Below are 14593 nucleotides of genomic sequence, written 5' to 3'. Positions count from 1 at the left end.
TACAGTCTTTGTTATGTTAAGTTCAGATCTACATGGAGGTCACGGTGGATCCAGGAGTTCATAATGACTGTATGGGATTCTTTTCTCCAAACTCCTCACTCTCCACAGTATTCCTGACTGATAATTTGCAGTTCTTTGGAATTCCCCATTTTGATCCTTTGACAAGAAATCTGTCTTTGTTTATTCCTCTCTGCTTTGCACTTCCTGCAACTTTGCCCATGTTCGGGGCCAGGCAGCAGGAGGACAGAGAGAGATAAAAAAAATGTCAATGGGGATTTCCCCTCACTATTTTGGAACCATAGCTACTCCAACCATACAGAGGGTTCCTCCCTCCCTTAGCATTTTAAGCACTTGATAGTGCTGCTTCCTCCATTGTCACTGTCATAGAGAGATTGCCTATTGGCTAGGGTGTGAGAGAATTGAAAAAAAAAAACCCAAAAATGGTGTATTCCACCACTTTCTCTGGATTTTAAGAGATCCATTTTCTACTCTTACTGGTATTTTCTGTCCATATTGATGCCCCCTTCTGAGTTTTGGGCTATCCTAACTGCACTCCAGTGGCTAGTGGAGGAAAAGATTGGTAAACTCCTTGCCAGTTCTTATACTTCAAATTCTGGTGTTCGTCCCAGATTTACCTGATACAATTTATGTTTCAGAATCCTTAAATAGTTGCTCCATGCATTCTATTCAGGTTTTGTAGCTGCATTCAGTGGGAAAGAGTAGGTTAAATGTTATCATTCTGTGTTAACTGGAATCATAACCCTTGTATAGGTTAGTTTTCATACATAAATATGTATGGATAATGGAGTGTTATCTTTGGTGTATATTTGTGTTGGGATTAATCTTTTCATATACTATCTGAGGCAACAACTTTATATTATAAATACTCTTCTGGATATCTATTTCTATGGAAGACACCCTCAAACTTAGTATCTTAAAATAACATAAATCATTTTATTATTGCATAGATCTAGGGATTGATTAAGGGAAGCTAGGTGGTTCTTCCTTGGAGTGTCTCAGATGTTTACAGTAAGATGGTGGCTGTGAATGAAATAATTTGAGGGCTCACTCACTCATGTGTGTGGCATATGGGCTGGGAACACTAAAAAAAGCTGGGGTTCCTGTGGTGTCTGTCTCTATTGCTATGTGGTTTCTCCAGTACGGCAGCTTCAAGGTAGATAGATTTCTTTTTTTTATTTTCTACACCTATCGAGATATAACTAATATATAACATTGTAAGTTTAAGGTATACAATGTGTTGATTTGATACATTTATATATTACAATATGGTTACCATCATAATGTTAGCTAACCCCTCCATCACATCAATGAATTAGCATTTCAATTTTTGTGGTGAGAACATTTAAGATCTTCTCTTTCAGAAACTTTCAAGTATACAGTATAGTATTATCTATAATCACAATGCTATGCATTAGTTCCTCAGAACTTATTTATCTTGTAACTGGAAATTTGTACTCTTTTTTTCTATTTCCCCCATTCTGGGCCCTGGTAACCAACATTTTATTCTCTGTTTCTACTAATTAAGCTTCTTTACATTCCACATATAAGGCACCAGTTTACTGTACCAATTTATATTAGGTTATATCCATTTGTCCCAAATGGCAGGATTGCCTTCTTTCTCATGGCCGAATATTCCTCTGTGCATGTGTGTGTGTATGTATCTTCTTTATCCATTCATTCATTGATGGACACTTTCTGTATCTTGGCTATTGTGAGTAATGCTGCAATAAACATGGGAGTGCAGATATCTCTTTGAGATACTGTTTTAATTTCCTTTGTATATATATGTATATACATGTATATATCTAGAACTGGGAATGCTGGATCATATGGTAGTTCTAATGTTAACTTTTGGGGAAACCTCCATACTATTTTTTATAGTGACTGCACCAATTTACATTCCCACCAAAACAGTACACAAAAGTTCTTTTTTCTCCACATTCTTATCAGTATTTTTAATCTCCTGTTTTTTTAATCATAGCCATTCTAGCAGGTATGAGGTGATATCTCATCGTGGTCTAGATTTATTACATGGAAGCTCAGGACTCAAAAGTGAGTGGAAAGAAAGAAGGTGGGAGTGAGTCAGGTAGAAACTAGGTTGTTTTTTATGACTTAGCCTCACAAGTTATGCAGTCTTCATTGCCACATTCTATTCTTTGAGGCAGTCTCAAGGGTCCACTGAAGGTCAAGGGGGTGGGAACATAGATGCCCCTTATTGATGGGAGAGTGGCATGGTTCTGGAAGAGCATGTGAGCTTGGAAATACACTTGTGGGCATTTTTAGAAAATATGACCTGCCACAAGTACTAAGAATTTTGTACTTTTGAGGTAACTCCTGAGTTGTCCTCAGAATGAACTATATAGAGAGAGGTTTTGTTTTCGACTTTTGGGGACCCAAGGGGGTGTAATATTAAATATTGTGATCAATATGGCCAGTTTTCAGGAAACATGAATTTTAATGAGTTTTCAAGAATTAGATCAAATTTTCCCATTGTTGTATAACTTTCTGTGTGACCATCCAGGTTTTCAGTGTTTGCAATTTCATTGCAAACCTTCATGGAATTACAGGGTACAGTGGTACATTGGCACTCATCATTAATTCGTTCTGAGACTTGTGATGAGTGCCAAAACTGAGGAGTGCCAAAATCAATGAGTGCTGAACTATGAAGCATCTTCTGTTGAGGGGTGGTGTTATCACTCATACAAGTTCTAGAAAGTGCGACAAGTCCCAAGCAAGCATCAAGTTCTGAAACATTTTTTTTTCTCATAAAAATGTGATGAGCAGGGACGAGAACTAAGGGGGGGTGGAAATGGGAGGGAGGTGGGGAGCAAGGGGCGGGGGAGGCTGAGATGGGAGAAATAGACAAAAAAACTGTACTTGAAAATTAACTAAATAAAATTAATTAAATAAAAAATGTGATGAGTACAGGGCTTGATGAGTTCTGAAGCCAACGAGTACTGAGGTATGACTGGTATATGGATTTTTCAGGGTTTGGGTGACTGGAGGAATAGAAAACTTTACCTAAAATCTAAATGAGCTCCTTCTGCTTAAAGAAGGGCCTTAACAGGCTTGCCAGAGTATTCACCTAGAGGGGAATCAGAAAGGCTTCAGTAGTCCAAATACCTTTCCTACCTAATGCCATCTCTACCCTATCATTGCTCTTTAGTTTAGCTTTGCTTTCCTCAATGAATCCTCTTAAAAATGCAAAGGTCTCTGGGAGAGAAATTCGGGAGAGAAATCCCAGCAGTTGGGACGAATTTCAGAGTGGGTCAATAAACACTTTAGGAATACAGTGCTAGGCACTGGGAATTCAGTGATTATAATTTGGTCTCTCTTTTCTTTCAAGATTTTATTTATTTATTTTTAGAGAGAGGAGAAGGGATGGAGAAAGAGAGAGAGAGAAACAATGTGTGGTTGCCTCTCATGTGCCACCTACTGGGGACCTTGCCCACAACCCAGGCATGTGTCCTGACTGATAATTGAACCAGTGACCCTTTGCTTTCAGTCCAATGCTCAATCTACTGAACCACACCAGCCAGGGCTCTCTTTTCTTTCTTGAACAAGGTAGATTGAAAATTCTAGTTCCTGAGAATTTGTTCTGAGAGGTTTTATTCTTCAGAGCCCAGTTTATAGCTTTTTGCAGAGCTGGGCCTGGTGCTAAGAATTATCCGAAGACTTCCTGGGCTACAGTGGCATAATAAACTTTTACGTCAACATAAAAGTAATACACAACACTCCCCACCCGCCCCACCACTCATCTATCTGGAATGGCAAGTGTTTAGCTCCTTCAGCCCTCTTCCCAGAATAAGGAGTGAGTCTAATTTTCAGTAGTGAAGAATACATTTTAATGTTCTCCCCTCATTCCGACCCCTCGTGGGTCCTCACTTTGGGACAGAGTAAAGCAAAGGTTTGAATGAAGCCTGGCAGATTCTGGGAAACCCCGAAAGCTGATAGGCACTATGAGAAATGTGGAAGGAGAGCTGTAAGATGTGATATGGTTTCGCGGCTCCTCGATTCCTCCAGAGCCCCCACTTTACTGAGCTCAGGGCGCCTACACACACAATGTCTGAGATGAAACACTCTGCACTGGCTTCAGAGACAGGACTGAAGGCCACTCGGCGCAAATCCAAGCTGATGCTCCCGCCAGGCGGGCGATCTCTGGCGTCAGGTTCAGGATACGTGGCGGCGAGGGCTCTGGAATCCGACCCCACGGCCCTAGACGGCCTGGCCAGGTACGCCAGAACCCAGGGAGGAGCTCTGAGAGGCCAGGGGCTGGCAGCTGAGTCCTCCAGTCGGAGGGTGACAGCCAAACCTGCTTTGGTGGCTGGGCCGACGGTGGGCAGGGCGAGGCCCAGAGCTGAACAGGTGCGGGGGGGGGGGGGGAGGCGGTGCTTGGGGATCTTGCGCACTGCGCGTGCCCTTCCCCCTATGGGGTGCCAACAGGAGGAGGAGCTGCGGCTGACACCGTCACTCCACCAGGTCTGCTGCTAGGAGTCAACTCGCCTATAACGCTGGCTGCAGGTCCACACGCAGGACAGGCAGGCGGCTCTGAGGCCATGGAGCCTGGTGGTGGTGAGGCGCGCTTTGGCCTGGGGCTGCCACCGGGGTTGCTGCTGCTGCTGCTGTTGCTGAGTCGGGGGCTGCGTGTAGTGGCGGCGGCCTCCTCCTCTGGGGCGGCTGAGGACAGCAGCGCTATGGAGGAGCTCGCCACTGAGAAGGAAGCGGAGGAGAGCCACAGGCAAGACAGCGTGAGCCTGCTCACTTTCATCCTGCTGCTCACGCTCACCATCCTCACCATCTGGCTCTTCAAGCACCGCCGGGTGCGCTTCCTGCACGAGACCGGGCTGGCTATGATCTATGGTGAGCACCCCACCGGTGCCCATTACCACGACACCTTTCGGGCAGCCGGGCCACTGCGTTCCCCCCTGTGCTTCACTGTGCTCCCCCATCACTCGCAATGTGGGTTCTTTTGCATTTTTTCTTTCCCCTTTGCTATGGTGTTGGTTCCCAAGGTCAACTCTGCCTTTTTTGTTTGTTTGTTTGTTTTCTATTACTGTTGAAAAGAATTCAACCCCAATCCACGTTTCTTAACGGGGAACCAGGAAAATGATCGGCACAAAGGTGGCCTGGTTCTGTCCACCGGTTCTGACTTACCCTTGCCCCATCTCGTCCCGGACCTCTGCCCCAGTTCAGCTTAATAGGATGTGTGTGCCCTGGCAGAAGGTGGATGCCTTCGCAGGGGACTGCGCTATCCCGGGAGGCAGGCCACAGTGAGGGTCAGGGCAAGGGCTGAGGGCTTCTTGGCCTGAGTATGGGCTGGCGTGGCCTGGTGGATGCTACATCCATGGTCAACCTGTCTGGGAGTCCACTTCTGAGATGTGTTCTTTGGTCTCTATTTAATAACGTAAGAGCATGAAGCACTGTGAAAGGTGAATGTAGTTCAGGACCCAGAGTGCTACCCAGCCATGTTGGACCTAGTCCCGGAGATGGGCACATCTTCCACCCTTATGTCCAGGGAGGAAGTTCTGCCCAGTTACTTGCCTTCTCCAAGAGGAGAGGAGTTTTTATATTCCTCAAATTGTAACATGGATGTGACTTTGAAGATACATTTGTGAATGTATGAAGAGGAAAAGTAATGGTTTTAATTCTGGAGTCAGCCTTCTTTTGTGGTGAAGGGTGGGCTGTTGCCACCATCCTTTTCCGGATTTAATGGCACATGGTGTGACACATGCACAGTGGTCAGTACAAATCTCCTCTCATTGTATGTGTCACTTAGCCACAATCTGAATTATCCCTTCTCCCCCACTATGTCCCCTGAACCCCACTCTAGCACTCCAAACTGGAACCAAGCATTCTCTTTCTGTAGAGTTAGGGCCCACATTGGCACACTCATTTGAAATAGAGGAGCCCACCTTATGACTGGTCCCAAGAGGCAGCATTTTACTTTATCATTTATACTGGAGGAATTTCTCCATTCAATTTCCATTCAGGGTTCCCTGATATAGAATGGAAAGAAGACACCTTAATCTTTAATGTGAAAATTACCCTTGGCCCTGGGGCTTGCTTCTCATGGTTCTTGATTGGTCGTTGACAGCCTAGGTTCATGGCCACAAATGTTACAAAGTGCTGTCAGGAGCCCTCAAGTTTTCAGGGTATCCACAAATCTTAAATTGAAACAGGATCAGGTCCAAAACTGAGTATGGTTATTGTAAATTACAGGTGTAAATACAAACTTTGGCCTTGATACCTGGTCATTCTTGAGTTCTGTGGGTTGTGTCAGTTGGTGACAAATGTTTGATGCCAGGGCTGCATGTAAGTTAGGAGGTTTCCTGAGCAGAGAGCAAAGTGGGGAGTTAAAGCACGCTGCCATTTCTGGTGATTGATTCTGAGCCATAATGCAAGTGAAAATTGCCTTTATATTACATAGATAGTCATGAAAATATTCTTATTTTATATCCCATGTACCAATTCATTAAAGTACAATGTAAAATATTTTAGAAGGTAGCTTTGACAGGCTCATAAGTACATGTTCAAGTGCATGGAAACTAAATTGGGGATTTAAAAATACATTTTCTGAGGAGTACTCCATGTTCTCAGGAGCTCAATCACCCTTATCTTAAGGCTTAAAAATAGCAGTGGAATTTTCCTTTGCTGATATGTACTTTTTAGATTCATCACAAGGTTTTAGTCATTGGAACTGTACTACAGTGTTTCATTTTGTGCTACTGAAATCTGGTTTAATTGGTGATTATTCCAAAATGGCAGCATCATTTCATAGCATTCCGTGTAATTTTTGTACTATGTCTTTGGGTTTTGGTATTACTTTAAAATGTGTTAAAATTTTTAGTTTGTCAATATATAATGTCCTAGGTTATGCCAAATACTAATATTTTGATGTGAGTTGCTTATAATTGTGAGAAAACATTTTTCTCTGAGACATTCTCTTCTGTTTCAAGAACCCCCTTGCAATCTGAATTCTAATGTCATTTTCTTAGCTAATTATTCATTATATACTGAAGACTATTGAAATTATGATAAAAATGCAGTATGAAAATCTTTGCACACTTAAGTGAATGCAGTACAGGTTTTCAAGACTTCTCTTTTTTTTAGTAGTAAGAAATCAGATTGCATTTGTTGAGATCAATAGAGGAAGTGAGTAATTGTCCTGTTGCCTCTGAGTAATAAAGGACAAATGACACAAGGAAATACTTAAGTAACTGCTGCATGCTGGGGCCTCCATTTCATTTCTGGAGGCCCCAGCCTCCAGACAATTTAACTTTTAAATATGAGCAAATTGTTAGGAGTGAAAGAGTTCAACTGTGAATTTTAAAACTCTTTGAAATTAAAAAGTCTGAATTCTGTCATATTTAAGTGGTACTTTAATCTGAGAGGGAAGATTTTTATATATAAATGTGAAATTGTCTCTGGCTGGTGTAGCTCAGTGGATTGAGCACAGGCCTGGGAACCAAACGGCCGCCAGTTCAATTCCCAGTCAGGGCACATGCCTGGGTTGCAGGCCAGGTCCCCAGTAGGGGGTGTGGAAGAGGCAACCACACATTGACATTTCTCTCCTTCTTTTTCTCCTTCCCTCTAAAAAATAAGTAAATAAATAAAATTGTGATAATACATATATTTGCTAGTATATGTATTATATGTATTGGTTTCCTTGAGGGGGTGAAGGATAGGAACTAGGTGGCTGTGACATAGGGATTGGAGGGAGACATCACTCTATACACTTTTGTGCTATTTGATTTTGACCTATGAAAGTATGCCCATGCCTTCATTCTGTGGCATTTATGATGGTATTTGAAGATGCTCCTCAGATCATCCAATGTGATATCCATTTCTCCTTATTGAAATCACATTATGTTGTCAATTTCTGTTGTCAACTTTCAGTTGTTGTCTGTACCTATGGGGCTTCTGGGATTGAGACAATAGGTGAAAAGGGGAAGCTGTTTTCTTTCCCCTTCCTCTTCTTCTTTTTATCCCTTTATTAATAAATAGTTGATGTTAAATTAGGAGTGGTGTGCATAAATAGATCCAATAACTGCACTTACTTTGGTGCAAAGGACCCAAAGACAGTAAAAGGCAGATACACTGTGAATTTTTACCATTTAAATGGAAAGGAACTCCCCCTTCTACCAAGAGAGAGTTATAAACACCCCTCCCTGACAACAGCCCCAGACAGCTACAAGGGAAGGTAACCACAGACCCAACTCCGGGGAAGTTGAAAGCAGTACCCCAGGCCCTGTGATGAGAGCTTCATAGCAACAGGCAAGGCCACCAGTCTAACCTGTTTAACAGGGAAGGGAGCTCCCAGCTGCCTGGTTCTGTAGTGATTATGTGCCATCCTAAAGTTACTGGGCACAGCATGTCTGTGCAGCAGAAATAGCAAGTGTTTGAGGCAGAGAAAGCTGGTATAAACACACTGCGTCAATTAATTGTGGCTCTCTCATGTGTACAGTAGTTCCACTTCCCCCATAATGTTTTTGTGACAACTGATTCGGGTCCAAAATACCTAACTTGGTCATGCTAGTCTACCACCTGCTTCTTGTTTTCCTCCTGCTTCCTGCCTATTAACTTTTCCAAGCCCTTCCAGGTTCTGTGGCTTGTGGGCTCACTGTTGCTTTGTTGGAGCTGGATTACTTAAGCACAGACTAAGAGTGGGTTCACAGGCAAAATTTGAAAGGGGACAATGTGATCTTTTGCAGTAGCATGAAATTAACTTTCAAGCCTGTGAACAAACATTTCAGGACTACCCTCTTCCTTGTTAATCAAAAGCCCTCATTTTTTAAAGACTTGTACTTTTGGCCCTAGTTTGGGCTGCTTCATAGAGTCTCACTTTGATACAGATTGCCTGGGTTCAAATGCTGGCCCGGTTACTTCTAAAGCTGTATATAAAATTGGGTAAGCTCTCTTAGCCTTGGCTTCCTCTTTTAAAAAATGCAGACAGTGTCACTTACCTCACAGGATTATTGCATGAATGAGATACTCTAAAGGACAAGTGCAGTTTCTGGCTACTCTAAAGGACAAATGCAGTTTCTGGCCCTTAAACTCTTGGTAAATATTAGTTTTCATTCTCACTCTAGACTGTGATTCTTTGCCCAGTGTTGTTACTTGAGGCTGGTTCAGCAGAGACCTGCTATAATTCGACATTGCATTAGGATGCAGTTAGTAAGAGTGAGGAGAACTGCAATTTTTTGTGGGCTATTTGTTAATACCTAGAAAAAAGGTATAATGGATATACCCTACTCTTTTATTCAGCAGTCTCAATTATTATATTTTATTCTTCATAAATACTTGCATTAGCATGTTACATTACTTGCACTGCAGCATTTGTTGCAGCAGAAATAAGTTGCAATGCTCATCAAGAAGAGACTGGTTTACATTATTACACATTCCTGCAAGGAATACTATGCAGCTGATAAAAAGAGGTGTTTTGGGATCTCCTTTTTTTTAAGATTTTATTTTTATTTATCTTTAGAGGGGAAGGGAAGGAGAGAGGGAGAGAAATATCAATGTATGGTTACCTCTCATGTGTCCCCTGCTGGGAACTGGCCTGCAACCCAGGTATGTGTCCTGACTGGGAATTGAACTGTGATCCTTTGGTTCGAAAGCCTGTGCTCAGTCCACTGAGCTACACCAGCCAGGGCAGGGGATCTCCTTTTAAGGCAGCTGTCTACACATACTGTTGTGGTAAAAGCAAGGTACAGATCAGTTGTGTGTAGTATTATCTCATTTATTCCTTAAAAATTATGTAACATATGTATGTAAACATGATGTGTAGACATTTATATATGACATATATGCTTCCCTGGAAAGATACACAAACTTAGCAGTGGTTATGTTTTGGCAGTGGGATCAGTTGTTGGGAAAGAGGGAGGGAGATATTACTTTTCCCTTGATACTCTTCTGAATGGTCTGAAATTCCTGTAACACTGACACAATACTTTTGTTATTGAAACATTGTTCTAAAATAAACCAAATGACTTTCTGTAGTAAAAAATACATTAGAGATGGATTATTGTTATGTGATAAGGTAGCATTAATTATTTAAAAGTTATAAATAGAACTAAAATGTGTGTTAAAGAGGAAAAAACAATTTCTTGAAAGTGTTTCTTAGAACTTTCAGAAGTTAACCTTTTTAGAATCATGTAATTAGAAAAATCACCATTTTACAACCCTCAGTGATAACTGATTTAGGAATTTTCAGTACATTCAAGAGTTGTAGGGGAGATGCTGTTGGAGAACATGGTAATTGCATGGTGTTGAGTATCACCCTACAGATTACTTGACTATTGCAAAGGAAGGGTACCTTTACAGTGGAAAGGTATGGCAATCTGAAAACCAACTTATCAAATTTATCCTCACTCCTTGTGGAACTCTCTAGTATTGTCTCCTGATGTGATGGAATAGGAAGCATACAGCTTTATCTATGCAGTATTCATCCTCCAAATGTTTTGTCTGAATCTAATTGAGGTTTTAGGATCTTCCAGTTTGTATGAAATACAGGAGACAGAGAAACAAATTACAAAATACCATGTGTAAACAAACATACCTAAGATATGGGACAATTTACAAGACAGTTGAGACAGTTAACCCTGGTTTCTTCAAAAAGTCTTTGTTGAGGGAAACAAAAAGGCAGATAAGTGTTTGTTATGGACTGAACTGTACCTTCCCTGCAAATCCATACAATGAAGCCTCAATCCCTAATGTGATGATACTTGCAAGTGGGGCCTTTCCGAGATGATTTGGGTTAGATGAGATCATGAAGCTGGGTCTTCATGGTGAGATTAGTGTCTTTATAAGAAAAGGAAGAAACCAGAGCTCCCTCTTTCTCTGCTGTATGAGGATAACAGCAAGAAGGCAGCCATTTACAAGCCAAAAAGAGTGCTCTAACCACATGCTAAATTTTTTCGTACCGCGATCTTGGACTTCCCAGCATGCAGAGCTGTGAGAAATAAATGTTCTTTTTAAGTCCTCACTTGAGGATATAGTAATTGATTTTAGAAAGGAAGGGAGAGAGAGAAACATTGATGTCAGAGAGAAACATTGATCAGTTGTCTTCCATAAATGTCCTGACTGGAGATCAAACTGGTAACCTAAGCACGTGCCCTGACCAAGAACCCAGCCTGCAACCTTTTGGTGCATGGTTCAATGCTCCAACCAACTGACCCAGCCAGAGCAGAAATAAGTGTTTGTTTTTTAAGCCATCCAGCCTAGTACTTTTTTAGTAGCTTAAGAAGATTAAGACAGTGTTCTAAGTTAATAGACACAAAGAGACATAACCAAATGTAGCACAGAAAACTTGACTGGCTTTTGGTTCATTGAAAAGATGTGAAAATGTTTTGGGGACAATCAGGGATAATTGAATGTGGACTTGGTGTTAGGTCCACATTCAAATTAGTAGGGAATTACTGTTATTTTTCTTAGATATGATAATCAAGGTTATATAGAATGTACTTAAGTCTTTGGAGACATAGGTTGAAGTATTTAGGGGTGAAGTGTATGAGTCCTAATGTATGCAGCTTACTTTAAAAAATTTCACTCAAAATATACATTCACATATAATATAGAGAAAAATATGGCACCATACTAGCAATTGTTAAATCTAGGTGGTGAGTGGAGAGATGTGCTTTATACTCTTCTTTCAACTATTTAGTATGTTTTAAAATTTTCATTAAAATAGAAAATTGGGGAAGACGTTAACCTCCCTATTAACCTGTTAGCTGGTAACCTGTTAAACTTCCTGCCTGAAAGATTATACAGGTGAGGTTGTATACATCCTGTTTGTTACTCTTATTAAACTCTTTCTGACACTGAGTTATGTTATTTGACATTAGTTTACATGTGATGGTGTTAGGCTTACATGACTTGAGACTCAGTAACCCCTTTTTAATTTCAATTTTTATTTGATTTAAAAAATATATTAAAAAACTACATCCCCACTCTGAGAACCACTAATCTGTTCTCTATCACTATAGTTTTGTGTTTTCAAATATGGTGTATAAATGGAAACTTTCAATATGTAAACTTTCGGGATTAGCTTTTTCACTCAGCATAATGCCTTTGAGATTTATCCATGTTGTTGCATGTATTTATAGTTAGCCCATTTTTATTTCTGTGTTAGATTTTATTTTATGGATATAACAGTAGTTCATTTATTTGTTTGCCAGTTAAAGGGCAGTTGGGTTGTTTCCAGGTTTTTGTGATTATGAATAGATCTGCTATAAATATTAGTTTATGAGTTTTTGTGTGAATGTATGTTTTCACTTTTTTATGGTAAATAACCTGGAACAGAATTGCTGGGTAATAGGGTAAGAGTAAGTTGAACTTTATAAGGAAACTGCCAGACTGTTTTCTGTAGTGGCTGTACATTCTAACTAGAAATGTGTAAGAGTTCCAGTTGCTCCATGCTCTTTCCAGAACTTAGTATTGTTAGTATTTTTTATTTTAGTCATTCTAATAGATGTGTAGTGGTATCTCATTGCAGTTTTAATTTTTATTTTCCTAACATTGAAAATGTTTTCATGTGCTTATTTGCCATTCACATATCCTTTTTCAAGTGACTGTTCAGGTATTTTGCCCATTTTCTAATTGTATTGTTTGTTTTCTTTGGAATTTGAGAGTTATTTGTATATTCTGGATGCAACTCTTTTGTTAGATATGTAATTTGCAAATATTCTCTCCCATTTTGTAGCTTGTGTTTTCATTATCTTAACAGTGTCATTTGCAGAGCAAACATTTTAAGTTTCAATGCAATCCAATTTATTAACTTTTCTTTTTTTATTGATTGTACTTTGGATTGTCATGTTTAAAAACTCATTGCTTAACCCCAAGTCAAAGTTTTCTTTGGCCCTACCTGGTGTGGCTCAGTGGATTGAGTGCCAGCCTGCGAATTGAAAGGTTGCAGGTTTGATTTCCTGCACATGCCAGGGTTGCAGGCCAGGCCCCCAACTGGGGCATGTGAGAATCTGGTGTGAGAATCTCCCTCTCTTTATCCCTCCCTTCCTCTCTCCAAAAATCAATCAATAAAATTTTTTTTAATTAAAAAAGATTTTCTCATATGTTTTCTTCTAAAAGTTACAGTTTTGCATTTCTCATTTAGATTTGTTATTTATTAGGTTAGTTTTTATAAAAGTTATGAAGTATAGGTTGAGGTTGATTTCTTAATGTATGGGTGTTTAATTTTTCCAATGTTTTTGTTAAAAAGATGATCTTCCCTTCATTAAATTACTCTTGCACTTTGTCCAAAATCAATTGCTGATATTTATGTGGTATATTTATGGACTTTTTATTGTGTTCCACTTATCTCTGTATCTAGCTTTTTGCCAATACCGCACCATCTTGCTTACCGCATCTTTCAAGTGGGTCTTAAAATTGAGTCCCTTCAACTTAATTCTTTGTGAAAATTGTTCTAGCTTGAATATTGTATATTAATTTTCTTTTAAAGATTTTATTTATTAAGTTCTAGAGAGAGAGGCAGGGAGGAAGAGAAACATTGATTGGCTGCCTCCCAACTGGGTACTCTATCTGCAACCCTGGCATCCGCCCTGACTGGGAATCAAACTGGTGACCCCCCAGCTCCCAGGCCAGTGCTCAACTCACTAAGCCATAGTAGCTAGGCCAAATATTCTATATTCTGAATGATTTCCTATGTAGGTCTATCAATTTTTCACCATAATCAATTTTAGAACATTTTCATCACCCCCATAAGACACCCTGTACCCGTTAGTAGTCACATCTTGCTTTCTCCCAACATCTCCAGCCCTAGATGACTATCATTTTACTTTCTGTTTCCATGGAGTTTCTTATTTTGAACATTTTATGCAAATAGAATTATACAATATTTGGTCCTTTGTGACTGGCTTCTTTCATTTAGCGTACTGTTTTCAAGGTTTATTCATGTAGCATATGTCATTTCTTCATTTTACTTTATAGCTGAATACTCTTCCAATGTATGAATATACTATATTTTATTTATCCCTTGAGTTGATAAAAAATTGGGTTATTTTCACTTTTTGGTTATTATGAATAATGTTTCTACAAACATTTGTCAACAAGTTTTTGTGTGGCCAGTTCTCTTGGATCAATTCTACTTAGAATTGTTGGGCATATTTTTATGTTTGACACATTTGTGTCTTTATATTTAAAGTGACTTTCTTGTAGGTAGCAAGTAGGTGGGTCTTGCTTTTTAAAAAGAACTGATGTAATAATTTCTGCCTTTTATTGGGATGTTTTGTCCATTTACTTTGATGTGAGTATTGCTATGGTTATTTTGAACTTGTGATCTTGCTATTTGTTTTCAATTTGTCCCATTTGTTTTTTCCTTTTCCTACTTTTCTGCCTTCTTTTAAATTACTCAAGTATTTTAAAATACCATTTTATTTCCTTGTAGCTTATTAACCATAACTCATTGTTTTGTTATTTTAGTTGTTACTTCAAGATTTATAGTGTACATCTTTAACTTGTCATAATCTACCTTGAAGAGATATAATGTACCTTCAGATTTAGTATAAGGATGTTACAATAAGATACCTCCACTTCTTCCCTCTAAAACTTCAATATTTTC

The 14593-nt window shown here is 39.7% G+C and overlaps 1 protein-coding gene across 4 annotated transcripts in view; it reads left to right on the top strand.

Annotated features, from left to right (window-relative positions):
• The first annotated feature begins 4482 nt into the window (after window positions 1–4482).
• The window catches only part of SLC9A7 (solute carrier family 9 member A7), a 198418-nt gene continuing 188307 nt past the window's right edge, over window positions 4483–14593 (top strand). For 3 of the 4 annotated variants that reach the window (XM_037160496.2, XM_053670646.1, XM_037160487.2), the window contains exon 1: window positions 4483–4881. In XM_037160496.2, the coding sequence (XP_037016391.2) occupies window positions 4578–4881 (304 nt within the window). In that variant the 5' untranslated portion in view covers window positions 4483–4577. The remainder of the gene's footprint in view (window positions 4882–14593) is intronic. The other variant, XM_053670647.1, reaches the window with a different exon arrangement.

The sequence above is a fragment of the Artibeus jamaicensis genome, unplaced genomic scaffold (assembly GCF_021234435.1).
Source record: "Artibeus jamaicensis isolate MK-2021 breed Jamaican fruit bat unplaced genomic scaffold, CSHL_Jam_final contig_60, whole genome shotgun sequence".
Classification (NCBI taxonomy): Eukaryota; Metazoa; Chordata; class Mammalia; order Chiroptera; family Phyllostomidae; genus Artibeus; species Artibeus jamaicensis.
This window is presented reverse-complemented; position numbering and strand designations above follow the sequence as displayed.